At 32.6% G+C, this 25,436-nt stretch overlaps 1 protein-coding gene across 2 annotated transcripts in view; it reads left to right on the forward strand.

Moving 5' to 3' along the window:
• Nucleotides 1-25,436, forward strand: part of GABRG1 (gamma-aminobutyric acid type A receptor subunit gamma1) — a 93,144-nt gene that overhangs the window by 53,584 nt on the left and 14,124 nt on the right. For both annotated transcript variants that reach the window (XM_037742655.1, XM_017540344.2), the window contains exons 4-8: nucleotides 6,613-6,833; nucleotides 7,682-7,764; nucleotides 12,724-12,861; nucleotides 12,969-13,121; nucleotides 18,157-18,371. In XM_037742655.1, the coding sequence (XP_037598583.1) occupies nucleotides 6,613-6,833; nucleotides 7,682-7,764; nucleotides 12,724-12,861; nucleotides 12,969-13,121; nucleotides 18,157-18,371 (810 nt within the window). The remainder of the gene's footprint in view (nucleotides 1-6,612; nucleotides 6,834-7,681; nucleotides 7,765-12,723; nucleotides 12,862-12,968; nucleotides 13,122-18,156; nucleotides 18,372-25,436) is intronic.

The raw sequence follows: 25,436 nt of genomic DNA on the forward strand, positions 1-25,436 counted from the left end.
GGTATACCTTATAAGGGGCTTATTACTGAAAGCTTGCAGAACTGGAAGTTGCTCTGGGTGAGTCAGTGAGTGGTGAGTAAATGTGAAGGCCTGGATATTACTGTGCACTACCATAGGCTTTATAAACACTGTGCACTTAGAATACACTAAATTTATTTCTAAAATTTCTTCTTCAGTAACAAATTATTATTAGCTTATTGAAATTTTTTATAATTTTTTATTACAAATTTTTTGACTTTTTTATAAGAACAGCTTAAAACAAAAACACTATACAGCTGTACAAAGTATTTTCTTTGTGTAATTATTTGGTAAACGTTTGCTTTTTTCTATTAATTTTTTTTTTTTGTTTTTTCAACATTTTGTTAAAAATTTAAAAATCTACACATTACCCTACATGTTCAGAATCATCATCAAAATTGTCTTCCACCTTCACATTTTGTCCCACTAGGTCTTCAGGGGCAATAACATGCATGGAGCTGTCATCCGATCTGATAATAATGCTTCTTCTGGAATGCCTATTGAAGGACCTGCCTGAGGCTCTTTTACAATTAACATGCATATGTTACATATACATACATGTATGCAGATACATAAAATATGTAAAGTCATAATATGTATTGCATTATAAAATATATAAAATATATATAACATATAATATGTGTATGTGTGTATTTTGGTTTATGTATTTATCAAGCTATACCTTCTATCATTTTACAGTTAACATACGTATGTGTTATGTACATATATATATTACAGTTGACATATATATTTGTTATGTGTGTACATATGTGTATGTGTGTGTGTGTATAAAGTACAAAGAGTATAATCCAAAATGACGATAGAAAATATTGTATGGTAAATATGTAAACCGGTAATAACCTTGTTATTTATTATCATTACCAAGTATTATGTACTGTGCATAATTGTATGTATTATACTTTTAAACAACTGGCAGCACAACAGGTTTGTTTACACCAGCATCACCAGAAAGATGTAAGCAATGTGTTGTGCTAGGATGATAGGATGACTACAACATCACTAGGTGGTAGAATTTTTCAACTGCATTGTAATTTTATGGAACCACCGTTGTACATGTGGTCCATCATCGACTGAAAACATTGTTATGCAGTGCGTGACTGCATTTATCCAGTCCAGATGTTGCTGTGAAAATTTTATTTAGAAGCGATTCACATTAAAATCAGTAGATTTTGAGTAAAGGAGATTACCCTTTATAAAGTAGTTGGGCCTCAACAAATCAGATGAGCACTTGAAAAATTGAGTGAGGTCTCTCTAGGAAGAAGGCACTCAGGCTCCAGACTGCCTTTGGCCTCAAGACTGAAACATCAACTCTTCCCCGGTTCCACAGCTACCAGTCTGTCCTGCAGATTTTGAACTTTACAGCTCCTACAATATCACATGATTTAATTCTCTTTTCCATTTCTCTCTCTCTCATCTACCTATCCCTCTACCTCTCCATCAGTCAGCATCTACATGTCCACCCATTTATCCTGTTGGCTGTTTTTCCGTGGAGTATTGTTATCTGTTACTAACACAAGTCACAGAGTAGCTTGCTCCCTTGCTTCCACCCCAGATCTCCCATGCCAATATTAATGTATTAATATATATTATGTAATTACATAGTTGTATATTATATATTAATATGGCATATTAATATATATAATATAAATATATATAATATATAATATATATATATATAATATATAATATATATTATATATAATATATATATTATATATATAATATATAATATATATATAATATATAATATATATATATAAAATATATAATATATATATATATATAATATATAATATATATATATGTATTCCAAACTCTGGAAACTGACCTTGTCTGCTCTACTTTATTGTAACTTCTTAAGGACTGGGAGTTCATTCATCAGGTTTATAAAACCCTACATGTTATATTACTGCATCTTCAGTAGAGTTTAGCTGTTCTGTGAATATAATGTTCAATATTTTACTCTTTGGACTTGTATACAGAATATTATACAATATATATTCTGAAAATATAGTTATATATTTCCAGTCAGAAATGTATGACTGAGTATGATGTAGAAAATTAACACATGAAGTACTAGGATTTTCAGTTCATTATTCTCACTGCAGTGTTCAGAATTGTTTCTAGGGACCAGGGTCCGTTATTGGAAATAGATAATTTTAGATAATAGTTGCTAAAAAGCTCTTCCAGATGTAGGATAACCTGTGTATTTGAGGAATGTACATTCCATGACATACAGAAAATATGCTACTTTTTCATTATATATGGCCTGCATTGTTTATTTTCCATTCTGCCCTGCACTTTACTCCCTCTTTGTCTTCTCTGGCCCCCACCATTTACTAATTGATGCAGGAATCAAAATATTTCCTAGTCCTACAAATTTCAGGTTAAATGCAATTTCTGTCAGGAAGTCTTTCTTAGTTTCCCCTAACTAAAAATAATCTCTACTATTTCTATTTCTCTTTATATCCCTTCTACATTTTATTAATTTCCAGTTATATTATGTATATGTTCAAACTAAGAAGTCTCCATTTTCATCTTTATAAACCCAGTACTTTATAAAAGTAATAAAAATGCAGAAAAAATATTTGTAAAAAATTAATTGATAAATGCATATGATGTTATGTCCCTTTGACAATCTACATTCATAGACACAAGAAGAGAGCACAAAGGGTTAGTAGCTGAATCCAGAATATGTGTCTAGTTTTTGAATCTCTCTCATGTATTGTTGATGACTTCAATGCTTTAAGCAACTGGCATAACCTCTTTTCTCCTTATTTTTCTATTTCAAAGATAGAAGAACACCAAATTTTTTATTTACTTTATCCTGCTAGAATTCAGAAGTTGGTGCTTGTACAATAATTAAGCAAACTGGAGCTGATACCTATATACTTTTACCACTGAAGGTGTTTATTTGTCCTGTGGATTAACTATACTGTACTTTTTCTTCACATGTCTATAACTCTATTATTTGAATTACTGCTAAAAATTATTAAGTCCACCATTCTGTTCTTGCCATGTGACTAGACACTTTTGGAAGACATTAATGACAGCATAGGAAGAACAAATCAGGATTAATCAAATTTAATGATTAAATTATGCACATAGGTTAATTGCTTTGGCAGGTCTTGAATTTTGTGTGAAGTTTCTCCCATTACTAGAAAGACAGTAATACTGAATTAACTAGTACTTTGAAATGTGAGATACAGTGCATAATTGCAAAATGACAATGTAGTAATGAGACTGCACTATACAGTTATCAATTATGGTTTGATTTTATTAAGTTAGGAATCAAAATGGCTCACTTCACACTTACTCATTAATGCTGTTTTGTCAGCTAACTTGCAAGGAGATACAGTACATTCTGTAAAACACATTGGATGTCAAATTTTAAGTGCACTGTTTCTTATCTCAAAATGTTTATCCTAGAAGCTTTTGTATTTGTTGTTCTGAGTAAATAGCAGTTTCATTTTATGTTTTTCTTTTGCTTACTTCTTATTAAAACCTGTGAATAGGGACATGAAGAACAAGAGCAGTTTGGTCATTTTCTGGAAATTACAGTAATACAAATGAGCAAACAAAACTGGATTTTTTTTTGATTACATGTAATATGACATGGACTTTAATGATCTTATATCAGTGAGGCATTTATTAAAAATTGGCAATTTATAAGGGCTTAGAAGTATTAGCTTCTGCAAAGGGCTTATGAATGTCAGATTATCAAGACATAATGTCTTTCTCTTCTTGATATTCGATTGAAGGAACAGCTGTGAGTAGAAAACTTTTTCTGTTTCTGATCCGTTGGAAGTCATAAGTCTTCTAATGGTGATTAGCACTTCCAGAATCAAGGATTCTAGAGAAGGCCCTGCCAGCTGCTCAGTGGTATTGACAGCTGCTTTGGAAATCCCAGCCCTAGGCAAATTAGTTCTCAAGTGCCACCTTTAACGTCCTGTTAGTTAGGAACACTACAGCTAAGTATAACTGCCAAGTAGCATTACATTCCCCCTACCAACCAATGTTGAATATTTGCCTAGCCACAATCATGAGTGGTATCAAGTATTTTCTGATGTTTGATCTCATGCAAAAATACAACATAATTCTGGGAAATAATGTTGAATAAATGCTCTTTCCAGGTCATTTAGTTTACCATAGAAGGTGTATGATTCTTCTGTCTGTTTGTATTTGCTATTAAAATTAGTGTAATTTTAATTTAATTTAATTTAATTGAATAGCCATTAGTGTAGGTTGCACTGTTAGACTGAATGGTTGGTCATTTGTGTCAGGTGAAGAGGCTGCTTCCATAAATTATAACTGATTCCAAAGACAAGACATCTGGTCTTAGATCCAGGCATGTGGAGTGGGGATTAATGACAACTTCAGTGAAGCTGTCCAAGAATTTTTCACAAGGTTCAAGTAAATACACCAGTGTTATTGTATATAAGGTTATCTTGGGTCTCCTAAATGCATGCACAATTTATGTATTGCTCCATTAACATTAATCAATAAGATAATTAAACATCTACAGCATAAATATGAATCATTATGAATTATGGGATGTGGTTTGCCTTACGACTCAGCTTGCACTATAAAAACAGTATATCAGCAAGGTTGTGGCTATCAGATTTATAAGGCTTACCTGGTTGCAAAAGTACTTTCAATCTGTATTCCACAGCACAGTTTGATTTATGTCATCCCATATTAAGTTGCAAAAAAACCAAAATTTTAATTATTTCCTTCTCTAAGGTACTTTAGCATGGCAATCAAAACTATGTAAAGATGGAGTCATGATGTAAGCATTTTTGTGCACAAAAACTTCATGTTTTAAATAGATGTTAAATATGTAGGTAGATTATTGAATGATTACACATTACTTCATTAAATGAAGAAATTATTCATAATTATGCATGCATATATTTAAGCCCTTATAAAACACACCTCATACTCAATTACATAGTTTTTGGCTTTATTTAATTTTAAATAATTATTATGTATATGCTTTTCCAGAACTGTAAGATTGTTCAACCAAAATAGGTAAAATGAGGTACCCTCTCAATTTATTTTTATATTCCAGTTAAGCAAATTGTAATTTTAAGTAGTCTACCCAGAACCTAGGGATTCGACCTAGCTTCCTATAAATAAGTTGACTTCTGGTTTGTTTTCTAATTAATCTCTCATAATTTTTTTTTCCATTTTTCTTTTATTGGACAAATTCCCAATTATACTTCCACTTCTTATGTTAAATATTTTCCTTCAGGAAAATTGGCCGATTGCTAATATGACATCCAGTACAAGTAATCAGTCCTTCCCACCAGAAGTAACTTATATAATACCTCATATTTTTCAATTTATTTCTTCTTTTAGATATCAAAGTTATATACACACACATGCAAACATACATACACACACATATATATGCACACATATGTGCACACACACATATATATGTATTTTATATATATATTTACTTCCTTTCCTTCATAGCATTAACCGTTGCATTCTTATTCACTTTATTTATTTTAAATGCTTATAATTTTGCAGTTATTTTGTCAGGATATCAAAGGTAGATAATATCTAGTTATCTATTCCTGAATGTTCTTTGCTAATCATGAAATTTCCTAATTACAGTTACTTATTGATTATGGACAAAGGCTTTGCTCCAACTTTGGAACCCATCAGACTTCTTGACAACCGTCATTAAAATCATTTGTTATGGGTGGGGACTTCGAGTTTAGCCTGCAGTCACCCAGTTTCCGTATCAACTGCTTTTTAGTTCTCTGGTGTGAGAAGAATTTTATTATTATTATTATTATTATTATTATTACTTTTTAAAGACTAGTCAAGTGCAGTAGTGAGAAAGGGGGAAACAGTAGAACAAGGAGTTCGATCTGTAACTGACTGTGAACAATCAGTTGAGATAACTCACTACCTTCGGACCAGCTGGTGTGAGAAGAATTATTTTATATTTCTAGTAATACATGTTACTGCAAAGTAATTATTATAGTAGTACATATTTCACAGTGTTGCAATAAGGATTTAGTGACATGACACATGCAAAGCTTTTAACATATGCTTGGCATTTTATAAGTGCTCAATTTCAAACATTTTTTTAAAAGTAGACACAAATAACTGGAATTAACTTTTTAGACAAAGAACAATATAAGGGCTCTTATGCAACATTGGCTAATTTTTGCATCTAGATTTTTTTGTTTATGATTTTTGTGACAAACTCTATGTATAAATTAATATAATGTTAAAATTAAGATAATTTGCTTTTAAGTTTCATGAGTATATCCTACATACTATAAAATTTTAAGTAAAATTTACACAAATAAAATAAAAAAGAATAAAGCCACACTGGGCAACAATAACTACTAGAAATCTTGGATTTTATTTTACATGACTCGTGCAAAGGAAAAGATAGTTTAAAATAATTGCATTTTTTTCTTCAAAAAGACTGAGTTTAACTGTTACTTACTTTGAGAAACTTTACAATGTAAAAATTCAAACAGCTGAGAGAAACAACTAAAATAGTGGCTTTTCTAATATGTTGTTACTCTTCTTCTTATCTTTTAGGAATACACAATAGATATAATTTTTGCCCAAACCTGGTTTGACAGTCGTTTAAAATTCAATAGTACCATGAAAGTGCTTATGCTTAACAGTAATATGGTTGGAAAAATTTGGATTCCTGACACATTCTTCCGAAACTCAAGAAAATCTGATGCTCACTGGATAACAACTCCTAATCGTCTGCTTCGAATTTGGAATGATGGACGAGTTCTATATACTCTGAGGTAATATTGGTTTTAAAATCTGCAGTTGCTCTCATTTATTTTCCATACTAATATTTAATCAACTCCTAATTTTTCCTTTCTCAAAGTTGCAAAGCCAGAAATATGGACCTCCTTTCACATGCTAAAATATAAAATAGTGAAATATTCTGGCAATACTTTTTAAAGCTCAAAGATATTATTACGTAGAAAGGACTAAAAACAAAGAGAAAAAATTCTCTTATTTTCTTCCTTGGAAGCAGAAGAAGTTGCAGCATACATATTATGATTTTCTTAATCTGCAATGCAAATAATTGAGTAAGATTTTCTCTAGAAACCCACCCTGCTATAAAATGTTATAATATCTAATTTTCAATGGTGTAGTAAAACATTCCTAAGAAAGGATTAAATGAAGGTTGGTGTATAAGGTTCAAGTTTATTTAACTCATTTCCGTGAACATATCTGCTTATAAAGAACCATCCTTCATGGAAAGATGTAATAAATTAAGAGAAAAAATTACCATACTTAACAATTTATAATTGGCTAATCTGTTGTTTTTGCACATGTGTTTGTGCATGGGTATTTGTGAAGATATTGAAGTATGAAATACTAAATGTAAACACAGAGATTATATTGAAGTGTATACACAGGTAACATAGTTGACTGAAGAGGAAATTGTTAGAATTCTCATATTTATATATAAATGTTATAATATTATTACTATGTAATACTTTGAGACTTTAGAATCATTGTTATATTCTAATATGTCACAATCTATTATATGACAGAATTTTGTTTTAAAATTAGGCAAGATATTTTTAATGCTTCAAATGATTTCTTTTTATTTATGTTTATTTTTCCATCTAAATAGACTGACAATTAATGCAGAATGTTATCTTCAGCTTCATAACTTTCCTATGGATGAACATTCCTGTCCACTGGAATTTTCAAGCTGTAAGTGACAAAACACTTGATAATTTCATAGAATTTTATCCTTAGAAACTGTTTATTTAAAAATGAAATGAAATAAAACAAATTATAATTTTCAAAAGTGAAAATTATATTCAATTCTTTTAGATAAAATAATTACAAATAATATATTTCCTTCTTGCTTTTAAACTAAAAGGCTTCAATTAATGTGTAATGAATGCATATATTTTACTAAAACATTCTTTATAGCTTCTAGTTCTATTCCAAAGCTATTTGCTTACTTTTATTAAATAAAGGAGTATTGAAGTATTTTTATTCAAATGTTTTTACGCAGCCACACATAAAAAAGTTGATTCAAATTATATTCATTTTCCTGGAGGCAAGATTTAACTTTATTACATTAGATTTTGAAATCAGTTTCAAATATTGGCTTGGCAAACAGTATTTACTGCATGAATAGCAAATATTTGAGACTAGTAAATCAAAAATCAAGGTAAAAATAAGTTGATTTTAATTAAAAAATGATTGATTCATATGAATGTGGTTAGAGATGAATACTTTTAGTATACAAACCTCATATTTTCTTTCAAGAAAATAATTATAACCTTTCCAAAGCCATATTAATTTTATTTCATATTTACTAACATACTTATCCTCACACATATTTTTATAAAAGTGTTTTTCTAGATACATACAATTGTCTTAAAAACATAAAATGACTTATAAAAATGTGGTTGCCTATACAGACAAATTGTCAGATGCTGTTTTCCTTCTTTTAAAATTTGTGGTTTTCACATATCTCATTCTAGAATCTATTAGTGGTAGAGTGTAATATGACAATTAATTCGTAAGTATAACCCTACTTTTTGACTTACTAATTTTCCATATATTTTTTGCCTTTTATTAATGATGTTGAAATTTCTTAATGATTTGTCTCATTAAAGCCTTCTTTTATATTAATGAGCTATGTACTGCTTTGATTTTTAAACAGCAACTTCGAAATGAATAAAACAGCCAAAGAGCAACAAATACTTGATTGATAGGATTACTCAAGGAAAAGTTCGTATGCAAATAGTTGATAGCAGTTGCTGTACTTCATTCTAGTAGTCATTCTTAAATTTTCATGTGATATTTTTGTGTTTTGATTGTTGTCAATGGTAATTAATCATACATCTTTGTGAATATAATTGGATGTCAATAACACACATATAATAATGATAGCTAATTTTTTTAGACAATCTACATGGGTCCAGTAGAGAATTAAGCCATCTACATCTACTATTTCACAACAAATATGTGTGGAAGATTTAATTACAGTCCCAATTTTAAAAGTCGATATCATAAGATTCAGAGTGGCTATTTGCCAACCATGTTTATTTGTGCCCACACTGCTGTATACTATGTCTATATTCTATTGCCTCTAAAACTTTTTTAAAGTAAAGAAAGAAACTATGGAGGCCAGGTGCAGTGGTTCACGCTTGTAATCTCTGGACTTTGGGAGGCTAAGGCGGGCTAATCACCTGAGGTCAGGAGTTTGAGACCAGCCTGGCCAGTATGATGAAACCCTGTCTCTACTAAAAATACAAAAAATTAGCCAGGCATAGTGGCATGCACCTGTAATCCAGGCTACTTGGGAGGCTGAGACAGGAGAATCACTTGAACCTGGGAGGCAGATGTTGACCTGAGCCGAGACTGTGCCATTGCACTACAGCCTAGGCAACAAGAGCCAAATGCCATCTCAAAAATAAAGAAAAGAAAGAAAAAAATTATGTAAATCAAGATGGCTACACCCCTAAAGAGCAAGTGAAAGAAGATGGAGAAGAGGAAAGACAAAATAGGTTATTAAATAGATCAGCAGAGATGATAACTATTTCATGACTAATATAGATCCTAGTGCAAAATATATATTATTGTGGAAATATTGCATATACTAGTTTTGAAATTTCAAGGTAATTAGTGGATTCTATTTCTGTAATGTGGTAGACCAATCTTTCTGTTGAAAACAAAAATTTTATACAATTGAAATCTTCTAAATACATGTATGTGATAACAAATGCAAATAACTTTTTAGCTACAAACATCTATATGAAAACTATAAACAAGGAAGGTAAATTTACAGCCTATTATGACCTGAAGACATTGACAAAACGTGATAATTTCATTAAAGTTTTGCTTTGATGGTATTGTAGGATGGAAGTGTAATAGAACATAATCTCCACATAAAGTTGGGATATAAAAGTCTGGGCAGTTGAGATCACATAAAGAATTACCTACACACACACACACACACACACACACCCCAAAAGCTAAAAGGGAAGTTGCCTCTGAAATCAGTATACCAGGGTGAAATAATTATTCTTGAGAGAATCTAATTATAAGTCTACCCTTAAGTAAATTTTTAGCCCAATTTTTTTCACTTGGTTGGTTCAAAAAGTCCTCAAAGACATTCCTGACACAAGGCAGAAGCAAATATATTTTTTGAAATATAAAAGGATATACCTCTGTTCCAGACATCTACAAAGTAGACAAAAACATTTTCAGCACAAATAACTAACAAAGGACTAGAAGCAATGACAACAAAAGCCAAAGTAGACAAATGGTATCTAATTAAACTTAAGAGTTTCTGTATAACAAAAGAAACAATCATTAGAGTGAACCAGCAACCAATAGAATGGGAAAAAATTTTTGCAATTTACCCATCTGACAAAGGACTTACATCCAAAATCTACAAAGAACAGAAACAGATTTACAAGAAAAAAACAAACAAACCCATTCAAAAGTGGTGAAGGATATGAACAGATGCTTTTCAAAAGAAGACATTTATGAGGCCAGAAAACATATGAAAAATGCTTATCATCACTGATCATTAGAGAAATGCAAATCAAAACCACACTGAGATACCATCTCATGCCAGTTAGAATGGCAATATTTAAAAAATCTGATGACAAAAGATGCTGGAGAGGATGTGGAGAAATAGGAACACTTTTACACTCTTGGTGGGAGTGTAAATTTGTTCAACCATTGTGGAAGACAGTGTGGTGATTCCTCAAGAATCTAGAACTAGAAGTGCCATTTGACCTACAAACTCATTACTGGGTATATACCCAAAGGATTATAAATCATTCCGTTATAAATACATGTGCACACGTATTTTATTGTGGCACTCTTTACAATAGCAAAGACCTGAAACCAACACAAATGTCCATCAAGGATAGACTTGACAAAGAAAATGTGGCACACATACACCATGGAATAATATGTAGCCACAAAAAAGGATGAGTTCATGTCCTTTGTAGGGTACATGGATGAATCTGGAAACCATCATTCCCAGCAAATTGACACAAGAACAGAAAAACAAACACTGCATGTTTTCACTCATAGGCCGGTGTTGAACATTGAGAGCACATGGACACAGGGAAAGGAACATCACACGCTGGGGCCTGTTGGGGGGTGGGGGCCTAGGGGAGGAATAGCAGGGGGTGGGGAGATTAGGGAGGGATAACACTGGGATAAACGCCTGATGTAGGTGACAGGGGGATTTAGGCAGCAAACGACCACGGCATGTGTGTACCTATACAAGAATCCTGCAAGATCTGCACATGTACCCCAGAACTTAAAGTACAATTTAAAAAAAAGGAGGAAAAATAAGAGAAAGTAAAAATAAATAATGGGCAATTGAACAAGAAGTTCCTCAAAGAAGCAGTCCAAGAATCTAATAAACATATTTTTTAAATGCTGGGTTTTATTAGTAATCAGGAGAATGTGAAACAAAACACACTTCATGGATTAGTAAAAATGAAAAAGGTTGTATATATCAAGATTAATGAGAATATGCATTCATGTGAATTTTCACACTCTGGCTGATAAGAGAATATGTTAGTGGCCAGACATGGTGGCTTACGTCTATAATCCCAGCACTTTGTGAGGCCGAGGGGAGTGGATCACCTGATGTCAGAAGATCAAGAATAGCCTGACCAAAATGGCAAAACCTTGTCTCTACTGAAAATGCAAAACAATTAGCCAGGCATGGTGGTGAGCACCTGTAGTCACAGCTACTTGGGAGGCTGAGGCATGAGAACTGCTTGAACCTGGGTGGCAGAGGTTGGCAGTGAGCCGAGATCATGCCACGAACTCCAGCCTGGGTGACAGAGTGAGACTCTGTCTCAATTAAAAGAGAGAGAGAGAGAGACAGAGAGAATACGTTAGTATGTGCTCCGTGGAAAAAGGATTGGCATATTGGCACTACCTCATAAAGTTGACATTATATGTAACCCATGACCCAGCTACTCCATACCTAGGTGTATATCCTAGAGTAGCCCTTGCATATACACGTTTGAGGATGCATGTATAACAATGTTACTAGCAGCAATGTTGGTTATAGCCAACAGAAAATATCACAAATGTCTAAAACAGTATAATGAATAAATTTTGATATGTTTTTACAAGGGAAGAAATTTAGCAACATACAACAACGTTGATGACTATCATAATATATTTTAAAAAGATGTTCTTAGACAAGGTAGCATGAGGAAAAAGAAGAAAAAAATATGCAAAATAATGCCTTAAGTATGGCAATGATCAAATAAAGTCCAAAGGAACCCAAACTATGCTATACGTTTCAAAGATGCATATGAAAAATCTGTATCAAAAAGAAAAGATCATCACAGAAATCAGGATAGTTATTACCTCTAGACTGTAAAGAGAGTACTATATTGGGGTGGACATATTGGGTTTCCTATATGTTAGCAAGGTTCTATTTCTTAATTTAAGTAGGTTACATGGTTTATCATTATTTGATTCATGTATGATTATTCATTAAACTATGCTTATTTATATTTATTGTATGCAAATGTTCTATGTTTGGCATATTTTATAATAAAAAAGGAGGAAGAAGCTCCAATAATTTACCGTTGGATAATGTTGGTATTACAATGTTATCAAATTTGGATCTTGCTAATCTAAGTATTTTTGTATTTTCTGTAGATGGATACCCTAAAAATGAAATTGAATATAAGTGGAAAAAGCCCTCTGTAGAAGTGGCTGATCCTAAATACTGGAGATTATATCAGTTTGCCTTTGTAGGGTTACGGAACTCAACTGAAATCTCTCACACAATCTCTGGTAAAGACAATACTCAAATAGTGAATTATGCTAGCATTAAATCACATTTGTATTTTAAATATATGGATTGAGATTTATATTTTATAGTCAAAATATTTTTTTTCCAGGGGATTATGTTATCATGACAATTTTTTTTGACCTGAGCAGAAGAATGGGATATTTCACTATTCAGACCTACATTCCATGCATTCTGACAGTTGTTCTTTCTTGGGTGTCGTTTTGGATCAATAAAGATGCAGTGCCTGCAAGAACATCATTGGGTATGCCCCATAATATTATGCTATAATGTCCTAAATTAAAAAAAATAATTTAATGTGATAAAAGTTTCTAGTCATATTTATTAGAAATATTATTGTAGACTGCAATCAGGTAAAAATGGACAGGAACCATAGGACAATACCATATTGAAAGAGATATGTACAAAAATAAGTAGAAACTGGAATTGTAACGAACTTGAAATTTTAGAAAATTCTTTCTTTTTTTTCTTCTAATGAAGGCCAAGGGAAGCATAGATACATCACAGGAATTGATACATGAAAATCATACATAATCCCTAAATCTTATTTGAGTTGAGATTTTCTACTACTTTTCACCAAGATTTTATTTTACGTTATTGCTGAGTCTCTAATAACCACCGTTTATTTAATGAGGTGTGCGGATGACTTTGAAATAACCTGCTCTTATAATTTGAAACAATGAAAGGAAACAAAATTAAGGAATGAATGGATTTTGTCCACTAACTATGCCACCACCTCTGTTTCGACACCCAAGAGAACTTCATTTTCAAGTAGAGACCTATGTGCCTCAAGCATTGTGTTTGTCATTTTTATGTGACCTGCATTTTACTATACTTAGATGGAATTATTTATGACCTATCATAGAAATCACATAGAAACTCCTTTGTGGTTAAAAATGGAAACCATCTCACCTTTATATAAGCCAGTGAAGTCAGCTACTCCAATGGGCAAGTAGCTGAAAGAAACAAGAAGCTCTCTAGCTTCTGTCGTACATAAAATGTGTACCTATTCTGTGAATACTTGAGAGTTGTCTGTACAATAACATCGATTAACAGGGTAGTTGTAATTCATATGTGACAAAACAGGCTTTTGCTCTTTTTCCGTGGCAATCTATTGCAATAATCAAATCATATCACGAAATAAGTGACTAATTATGAGACAGTTATTTAAAAAAAAATGATAACCTGCATTAAGGTATTGATACACAAAGAAAACTTGCTAATCAATTGATTGACCCCCCAAATCAGTGAACAACATGAATCACACTGCTGATAATTGTATCTTAAAAATATATAAAGGTGACATGGTTTCCATTTTTAACCACAAAGAAGTTTCTATGTGATTTCTATGATAGATCATAAATAATTCCATCTAAGTATAGTAAAATGCAGGTCACATAAAAATGACAAACACAATGCTTGAGGCACATAGGTCTCTACTTGAAAATGAAGTTCTCTTGGGTGTCGAAACAGAGGTGGCGGCATAGTTAGTGGACAAAATCCATTCATGTCTTAATTTTGTTCCCTTTCATTGTTTCAAATTATTTTACATCCTAAGTTGTATAAATTATTTTAGGTTCTTTGTAGGCTATTATAACTTAAACTGATTTTTTTGCTTCTATTTTCATATTTTTCTGGGAATGTAAATTAGTATAACCACTATGGATAACAGTTTGGAAGTTACTCAAAGAGCAATTTGAATGGATTATTTATACCACTGGGTTTGTATAAAGCTGTATGCTGGAGTTTCATGAAGAGAAAAGCCAATTGTAAAGTCGTTTTTGCATAGATTTATTTTTATTCAATATTAGCATATCAGTTGTAAAGATAAGTACAGCCAGATGTTACTTGACAAATATCTCTTGTAATTATGAACCCTACAACTATTTTAAATATACATACACACACATATAATTGAAGGACAATTTGCTGAACTCAATGAACTCAACCTTGCATGCATGTTACTAAAATTTATCAAATACTTTCTATAAAACAAGCAGTGTTTTTGGTGATGCAGTGTTAACAGTGAATACAATTTTAAAACATTCATGTTTATGGTGTTCACATTTTAGAAGAGAAAACAGGCAATGTAAAAATATAAAAAGCATACAATAAAATTTTAGTGAGTCATGAAGTCTGTGAGGAGATAGCAAAATCAATGTTCAGAAAATGACAGGATGTGAGTGGTGTGATGTTTGCTATTTTATATTGTGGAGTCTCAGTAGATATCTCTGAGAATGTGGCATTTGAGCAGTAACCCAGTGAAGTCTGGTGCTAGCCTGGTGGATATTGAGCAGAAAGATATTTCAGGCAGGGAGAACCATATGGTTCTGAAGCCAGATATTTCTGCTATGCCATACTTGGAGTTCAAAAAGATGACAAATGTGGTTGGAGATGAATGAATAGTCATAGAAAATGAATTTGGAAAAGTGGACAATAGTTAGATTATATAAGATTTGTGGGCCATTTTAAGGACTTCAAATTTTATTTCAAATGTGATGGGAGACTATTGTAGGATCTTGGGTAGGAGAAGCCATGGAGAAAATAGCAATGATATCCAAAATGTTTCCTCAATATCCTGTTAACATCCTAAATGTTTTTTATTATGATGGACTCAGAAATGTTTTAATAGAAAATCCACCATGTTCTTCTCAAGGTAATCACAGGAATAATAATTGTTAAATAAATAACTGAAAGCAAAGTTCTGCTTAGTTTTTCTTGTCTTATTAAAAAAGAATATAATAGCAACTTAATAAGTTGAAATTTATTGCAGTCATGGATAATAAAATCAAACTATACATTGGATTTAATATTTTTTAAGCAGATAGGGGACATAATTGTGGAGGCAAGAAACGCTTTGGAAACCTACTTCGGACTGACTATGGGAACAATGTGATTTAATAAGCTTGTGTGAGAGCTGAGGGAAAGAAAGCCTTGTATGTATTATTTTTTTTTTAGCCTTTACCATAACAAAGCCTTTAAAATGTAGATTTGGCTTCAAAATAATTGAAGTAAAAGCTGTTAGGAATAATGGGAGAAATAGACAAATCTGCAGTCATTACTGTTTTCTTATTCGTAGTTGGAACTACAAGAAAAAGTTAATTAAGATATAGACGCTTTGAAGAATAATTATCAACAACTTTACCTGATTGAAGTTTATAGAACACTACACTTAACTTCAGAATACACAATATTTTCAAGTGTATATGGAACATTAAACAAGATCTTACAAATATTCAAAACACAAAAATTTTCAGAGTATATTTTCTAACAAAAAAGGAAGTAAATTAAAAATTAATAAAAAATGTAACTGATAATGTCCTAGTATATTTTAAAATTTTAAAAAACAGACAAATAATTAAATTAGGTATGTTTGTATATTTACTACAAGTACAAAGCAAAATGTTAGTTTTTTGTTTAATGAGAGACACAGAACAGTTGATAAACTTTGTTAAGAACACCGAGCTAATTAAGAGATTGAACTTAAATTTGTCCTATAATTCCAAATTCGTCACAGCTGTGTCACCTTAATGTTTTCTCTAATCCTAAGAAGTGGTAAAGGTGAAGCGATAGGTGTGTGATTAGAATCGTCAGGGTATGTTTCAGTGGAGACATGAGGGGAAGGGGTGGTTATTATTGCCTTCACTATACCAAAGAGACTCTGTTGCTGCAGCTCTTTTTGATTTACTTTTCATCATAGACGTTGTCATTCTATAAATATTGGCCAAATTAATAAGCGTTTAGCTTATATTTTAGTACATTTAAGAGAGCAAAGAATTCCACTAATGGGACCATATTTGCTGGGGAAAAGAATGAGAATTATGTAAGTTTAGATTTAAAAAAATAGAGCATGTGCATATGTAATTTAGGGGACATTAGATTAATTGTGGTAAGAACCACACAAAGACTGATGAGAGACAAACCCCTTCAAGGATACACATACAGGGGTGGGGCCTTGGAGGACTTCCCAATTATACATTCTGACTTCTCAAAAGGATTTACTCTGTGCTTTCAAAAGAGTATTCCCTTGATAAAACTGTGCCAGCATTCCTCGCTTAAACATTGAGATTAAAAAGTAGCTATGCCAAAGTTTGTTCCCATCCTATGCACAATGAAATGCCAGCAATTCTGGTTATGGAAATAGTTTCTGCAGAGGCAGAAGTGGAGAGTTTCCAAGGTCCTTTGGAAAGCCACATCCCTGTATCCTGGAGCCCAAGGGCAGGGTGTGTGTACAAACTGCTAACCCAAGTGTCTCAGCCTTGACTCGAAGAAAAATTATTCTGGGCATTCGCATGAATCCCACTCAAGCAACCTTTCTGTACAATATAGCTTATAATAAGACTTCGCTAAAATAGATTTTACCATTTGTGGTTATTGGAAGAGACAAAATCAAAGTTTTCCCTTTTTACCTCAGAGACAATTGTTTCCATAGAAAATTAAAGCTGTTTACAAAATTATATGGGAAATTTTACTTAGTTTCATAAAAGACTTAAGACATTATCTTCAGTGTGACTCCAAATAATAAATTTCAATTTAAGGGAAAAAAGTAGGTTTAACTCAAGTTGTTATAAAACCAAAAGCTTTGTTAGTTTGGATTAATTTTGACTATATGTATGGTGGGAAATGTCAAATCACTGTCACTTCAATTAGAAGAATTTCTGTTGCTTATGTGAAAGTCTAGGGCTAGGTATTTCAAGGCGATACATTACAGTATGAGAGATTCAGTCTCCTTCTAGTTTTCTCCTGTATTGTAATTTTAATTCTCAAGATTATCTAATATTTTAGATAGTTGCTGTTGGTCTGGCCATTGTATTCCAACAGAAGGTAATGAGAAGGAAAGAAAGGCATTCCTTGTTTCTTTAATGCTGTCTTTAGGATACTGTGTGTTGCTTACATTCTTGACTTGGTTCTCTTTGGCTAGACCTCAGCCTGTGGCCACACTTGGTGCAGAGAGATGGCAAATAAAGTTGTTCTGGGCAACCAGAGACCAGTTAAATATTTGATGTTCCATTACAGTGGAGGGAGGAAGGAAAGAATATTGGGAGTCAACTTGCACCCTGAGTAATTTAAATGATTAGCACTCACAGAAACAAAGAGCACTTTGGACACAATATAGTTATGGCTGCCAATAATTCATTCTGTTCATTCTGTAAATTACTAGTAATCATATTTTTTTTCTTTTCATTGTTTATTTTTACTCACAATATTGCCAAATCGGATGGAAGAATATAATGTGTTCTATTATTTTTCATTTTCTATTTTGTTTTCTTTCTCCATAGGTATCACTACAGTTCTGACTATGACAACGCTGAGTACAATTGCCAGAAAGTCTTTACCTAAGGTTTCTTATGTGACTGCGATGGATCTCTTTGTTTCTGTTTGTTTCATTTTTGTTTTTGCAGCCTTGATGGAATATGGAACCTTACATTACTTTACCAGCAACAAAAGAGGAAAGACTGCTACTAAAGACCGAAAGCCAAAAAATAAAGCCTCGGTATGTTAAAAAGAAAAATCTCTATTTTATAAACCCCAACTTACTTAGTGATACTGTTTTGAATATTCATGTGATTGTTTAAAGAAACAGGGATGCTTGAGACCCATAACCAAAGACAAATAAAGCTAAGATGAAATTGGAGTACCTAACATTGCTCACCAAGAAAAGTGTATTTCTGTTTTTTAAATATCTCCCATTGAATCACCTATGTAAAAAGTGATTTGCCATGCTCTGAATTTTCCCACAAGTGGTAGATTCTTTTACCTCAAACATTATTTGTGATTTACCTGTGATTCGATATTTGTGTTAGGATTTGCATTTCTAACAAAATTACCTTACTTTTAGTGATGAAGATTCGTCTTTAATGTTAGTATCCAACTGTGTTTGAAAGTCATGATCACAAAGCTTTCTGTTTTTGTATATTTGTTCTATTTTACTCTCATATCTCAATTATATTTTTACCTTAACTTATATTGCATCAAGTTTAATACATTAAAATGGATTCTACTGAGTCTAATATAGTCATGGATGGAATGATTGACTATGATTTTTTTATATTATCAATTATAGCAACCTGAAAGTAATATCTAACCCTTATTGAATGTTTCAGACACTCCAATGATTTCATGTAGGCTTACAGCAACCCTCTAAGTAGAAATTCAATGATTTGCACAAGGACATCCTTAGTAAGTCAAAGAGCCAAGACTCAGACTTGGGTCTTTTTTGGTGCCAGAGCTCAAGTTTTGACCCTTCCTTTATATATCCTATTCTCACAAGGCTGAGAAAAGTAGATGTTTATTTTTTTTAATTAACAACAACAACAACAACAACAAAAACAATTTCAGTAAATGCTTTCAAAGATTTGTTGCAAAATACGCAGATAAATGAGAATTGTATCAGACAGCTATGCTTGAGTGGCAAGCTTGGAAGCCTACCATAATGTATATATAATGAGTTTTCCATGTTAACTAACTTTGTAAGTTCTAGGAGTCAGTGCATTTTTCCCTCCTCATTTTTTCCATTGGTTTCTTCATAAAACTCTGCTATACTTTTAAGTTATGTTTTACTTTTCATGATATATTCCAAGGTCAAAACCTGGTATATTTTGCTTTCAGATACCCACAATATTCTCAGAAAGCAGAGCACATTGCTAGCAGTACAAATTTGACAGCTTGCATTGTAGAATTAGGCCATGACTCCCTCAACTTGACTTATCTGTAGGATATATTTTGGCTCCTAAATGTACAAGTCAGAAGGCAATGATGTCAACTGTAATATCCATTATTAAATTTTTATATACAGAAAAAATGAAGGCTTTCTACTATTTTCCTTTCATCAAAGTCATGCATCTTCTCTGAATTTTCCATTTTATCATTTACTCACCTATGTTTAATTATTACCTTGAAAGTTTTATTTCTGGAAATTTTTAATGGAAGTTTAAAATAAAAATAACTAAGATAGAGGCCAGGCAATATAAAAATCTCACATGGATTCTCTAATTTCACTCTAAGAATAAACAATTTAGGTACCACTATATTATCGAAGGACACAACCAAAACATGGCTACTCTAGAACCGTAGATAACCAGTTTGGCTGCAGCTCATGTACACTCAGCCACAGTTCCAATGCCACATTTACTCAAGGGAGCTTGATTATTTGAGTATAGATTTTAACCTTATGATGTGATTCAATCATTCATTTATCAAATATTTATTACGGGCTTCCATAATCTAAGCATTGTTCTAGAATTGTTATTTTTTTAATCTGTAAGTTATGCCTTTAAAATTTAGCATTACCTGAGGTCACAAACCACTAATTATGGAAAGGCAAAGAATAAAAATCAAATGATAGTATTGAAATACTAAATGGCAAATAGCAAGAGTTAAATTGAAATATTATAATTAACTACTTGAGTACCAAAAATATTTTATGAAGTTTGACAGTCTCTTTTCTTTGTTCAATTATGTGCTTTATGAGCTCTTTCAATCCTAAATGATATTTTGAGTGAAAAACCAGAATCAGTAATCAAATTTGACTCCTGGCATGGTTCAGTGTACAGCCATATGGTCTTGCTAATCAGGGAAATCAGAATGTACTTTTATGAGGAATAGGCAACTCTGTTTGCTGTTGTCTAAAATCACCTACTTAAAGGCTTTCTGGAATTTATGTTTTACTTTTCTTGCAAGATGTTGTAGCATCTTGGCATTAAGCCTGTGTTAACTATTTGTGATTTCACTCCTCCCTCCACCTTCCTCTTTCTCTTTTGTTTAATTGCCCCACTTTCTTTATTAGGCTCAAAATTCTGAGTAGTTTAAAATCCAGCATTTTCCCTTTTTAAAAAAAAATCGTTTATGGCCATAGTCAGGCTAGGATGAAATACTTCGGCTAGAGTCGCTGAAAGGTCAACATGTCTGTGACTAAGCAAAACTAAAATCCTTTTCTTGACATCTCATTGACTGCTTGTTCTCTTTCTTTCATTTCTCTTTCATGTTTGCTTTCTATCTTTCCTTCCTTCTCTTTCTTTATTTTCTTCCCTTTCCTTCTCCTTCCTTCCCCTTCCCCCTTCCCCCTTCCCTCCCTTCCTCCCTCTCTCCTTTCTTTCCTTCCTTCCTTCCTTCCTTCCTTCCTTCCTTCCTTCCCTCCCTCCTTCCTTCCTTCCCTTCTTGCTTCCTTCCCTCCTTCCTTCTCTATTCCCTTATTACCATATTTTTATTCTTTCTATTTTTTTGTACATGTCAATGACATTTTGGATTGCTCCATATGCACATCCAATATATATTTTTATTATTAATTATTAATTATATAATGCAGGTGTATTTGTGCCAACATTTATTTTTAAGAAAATCTAAGAAGTTAGCTTAATTATGTTTAACTAAGGAATCAAGACATTTTATGCAACAGGTAAACGCAACAGAAAGGCAATAGTAATAGACCAGCCATTGCCAACTAAAGAGTAGTTTATGTTGAAACCTGAATATTCAGCCCATAGGCTATCAGAAATCTCAGAAAACCATGTTGTACCTACTTCAGGGGCCTGCTATAGCCATTTGAGCATTGAAATTAGTTATTTTTAGTCTCCTGATTTTATTAAGATGTGAAATTACAGAAATTTATTTCAACAGCTATGGACAAGACACTACGGAAGCAAAAAGAGATAGAATGTGTTCTTTGCTTTCAGGGATAGTTACATCCAGTTATGAAAAATATATCACAAATACAAATATAGTAAGCTACAATATAAATTACAGCCCAAGATAAAAACCAAAATTAAACCAAGAGTCTGTAAGGTAATTGACAATCAGGTGAATAATTTCTCACACTTTTTCAAAAGTAATGTATTTTTACAACAAATATAAATATGATATTTTATTACTTTTAAATAACAATACTCTTATTTAAAAAAATTTTCATGAAAACATAAAATGTATTTTTTAAGGAACTGTTCTTGTTGAAACAAACAAGTATCAGAAGGCCAGACTTAGGTGGCCTATGCCTAGCAACCCAGGCAATCTTCAGACATCATGTAATATGGCCTGTGAAATACTGAACAGGCACACAGTGTTGAAAAGAACCTTGTGTCAGTTTCAGTCCCAGTGGAGTGGAGAGGATTCATTTCATTTCATGTGTAAATAATTCATTCATAAAGCATGTAAACTAACAGAAGTTTGGCAGAGAAAATTCCAGAGAAAATGTGGCTTCACTGAAGTAATATTTTGAGGAATAAATTGCAGTTTTTAAGACAACAAATTATGAAGAACATTTAAGATAGAACTATGTCAATTGGATTGAGCCTTACATGTGAGAATAAAAAGGATTCTAGTATATGTCCCAAGCTGTGTTGTCCAATATAATAGCCACTAACCACATACAGATAGGTTGGGTTAAATTAATTAAAATTAAACAAAATATAATATTCAGTATCTTAGCACTGCTTACATTTGAAGTGCTAAATAGCCACATGTAATTTATAGCTATCATATTGAAAAGTGTAGATATAGAACATTTCTGTCATCACAGAAAGTGCTATTGGGTAATGTTGATCTAGAAAATAGGAACCTTAGGGAAGAAAATAACCTATGTTGAGGATAAAAGAGTGGTTTATGGCCAGGTTGTGCAAAATCTTTAATGCCATGCTAAGAATTTACATTTTGTCTTGTTAGCACTGGCAAGTTACATGTGTTTTTAAGCAGCGTGGTATATTTCTATGTATGTTTTCAGAAGGTATTTAGAAATAGTATACAGTATACATTGAAGTATTTCAATGGCAAAAGAGACAGGGAGGTAAATTTGGAGACTATTGCAATAATCCAAGAAGTAGTATAATACTAAAAGCTGAAACCAAGATATCAGGAAGAAAATAATGCATAACAAGTTTCTGGGTCCCCCTCCACCCTGCCCCACCCCACAGTCCTCACCTGTGTCTCCTTTTCAGCAAAGAAAAGACTTTCATTTCTGTCAGTGCATGCCTATTGAATAAACATTTGTCTACCTCCCAGAGTACTAAAATAATGAAACGCTGTATCAATCCACAGTTTCACAACTTATAAGGATTCTTTCTTATAATATATTTGGCAAAGCTCCCAGGAAGGATTATGTGATATTGGTGAAATGCAAAATACAGCAAGAAGGTTACTTAAACAATTGTAAAGAGTCAGTGCATGGTGGAATGTTTTCAATAGATAGAGTACTAGTTGTGACAATGGTCATATGATGCTTCCCTGAAGTGTATAGATACCACCAACAACAGCTCATTTTTCTACCTTGGCTTCCAAAGAACACTCTTATTTTTATCTATATATTTATACATATTTTTATCCTGTATTTATCTTATATTTATCTTCCTATTTAAAACATCATAGCTATTACAGCAGAAAGGGACCAGATTAATCATTGAGTATAATTCCCATTAAAAATTAATTTTAAGTGTACCATAGGATCCATGCAGAATACCACTTGTGATGCTGGAAGTGCTGCCAAGAAGAAGAAAAAAAATAATTTTAACAATAATAATGGAGCATGGGTGAAACTAACAAACATAGAACAACTCATAAATGTACAAATGAATAAAATTCTCTACCTAGCACCATTTGTCCCAAATCTTAGAATCAACCACATTGTAATCATTTCTGTTTTTACATTCTGGTGATGATTGTGTTCATTGTACTTCTAATTTTTGCAGTACCAAATTTCAAGGTATCTATAACTCTTTGGTATAAGAGAAAAATTAGCTCTTTTGTTGTCTCTTATTCTCTCTCTCAATATTTTAACCTATTAATAGTTATTATATTGGTTAATTTTAAAACTTTAAATAATAGAGTTTAATCTCTACTTCTGAACTTGTTATTAATTCTAGTGCCAATTTTATTATTATTTGCAGATAAATCTTTTTCTTTTCTTACCCAAAAATTTTCATTATCATTTTTTGGAGTGTAAAAATTTCTTAAGTATCTGTACAATTTTTGTGTGTTTTGATCTCATTTATTTCTTCATTATTCAATATTCTTATTTTTATTTTTAAGAATGTTATCAATTCTTTGCTTTAATTGAATCTGTTTTCTCCTTGGAAACTACTGGTAGTTGGATTTTAGACTTCCTAGGTTCAGCATACATTCCAGATTTTCTTTTTATCATATTTTGAGGCATTTTTTTTCTATACTATGAGCAGTTGTTTTTTTTCAAGATTTCATTTTAAAACTTTTAGCTTTTAAAAATTTATAATAATCTTATGAATTTCTGAGAGGTCTTATTTTCTAACTGTTTTCATTTTTGCTTAAGTGGATGCATTATTTCCTCAAATATTTCTGAGTGGACTAACTAGAAGATTAATGTTCTCATACTTCCTAAAATATTAAAATCAGTAATTCCAGCTGTTCATTTTCACTTTTTTTCCTTTGTATTGCTCACTTACCTCAAAATTTCTTTGTGACTGCTCCCCAAATAGGCCCAGTAAGTGTGGCATGCAACTGTCAATTTGCAACCATCAGATTATTTTTTAATTATACTTTAAAGTCAGGGGTACATGTGCAGATCATGTAGGATTGTTACACAGGTATACACATGCCATGGTGGTTTGCTGCATCCATACCCCGGTCATCTACATTAGGTATTTCTCCTAATCTTATCCCTCCTCACTTTCCCCACCCCCTGCTATCACTCCCCTATCTCTCCCCCCACCAACCAGGTACTTTTTCATGCGTGTGTTTGTGGGGCATGACATATGATTCCTTCCAAATATACACAGGTACATTCTAAATAATAGGATGATGGTCCAATACTAGGACACTACAGTTCCAACATCAAAAGCCTTAACCTTTCCCAGGAAACTCTAGAAGTTATAGAGTTTAGAGATGAGCAAATCCCAACTGTCAGCATCTTTATTTTCTACAAGCACGGTACGTCGAGCTACGGTTCAAAAGAGTGCAGCTGATCTGGAGGTGGACATTTAGCCAACACCATATTTTCCATCCTATTTATTACTCCCATTCTGCCTTCTTTGTATTGAGTATCTCTGACATTTTGATGGGAAGAGTAGATTCCACAGTATTGTTTTCAATTTGCTGAGCCTTTCTGAGATGTGTCTTCTTTGGGTTTGATTTATCCATTGGCCTATTTCCATCTGATTTTTGTATTTCAGAAATTTTTCAGAATTCTAAATGCTGATCGGCAGCTCCTTGTCACCAAGATTCACCTCCTGTCACTTTTTTCTGTTTTTTAGACAAGGTCTCACTCCATCACCCAGGCTGGAATGCAGTGGTGCGATCAAGGCTCACTGCAGCCTCGACCTCCCAAGATCAAGCCATCCTGCCACCTCAGCCTCCCAAATAGCTGGGACTGCAAATGCATGCAACTACACCCAACTAAGTTTCTTTATTTTTTCCTCTCTCTCTTTTTGTAGAGACGGGGTTTTGCGATGTTGCCCACACTGGTCTCAAACACCAGGGCTCAAGAAATCTGCCTGGCTCAGCCTCCCAAAGTGCTGAGATTACAGGTGTGAGCCACCACACCAAGGCTTCTCCTGTTGATTTTTTTCCCCATTTATTTATTTTACTGCATTTTAGGTTTTGG

This window comes from Cebus imitator, unplaced genomic scaffold, assembly GCF_001604975.1.
Source record: "Cebus imitator isolate Cc_AM_T3 unplaced genomic scaffold, Cebus_imitator-1.0 Scaffold124, whole genome shotgun sequence".
Lineage (NCBI taxonomy): Eukaryota > Metazoa > Chordata > Mammalia > Primates > Cebidae > Cebus > Cebus imitator.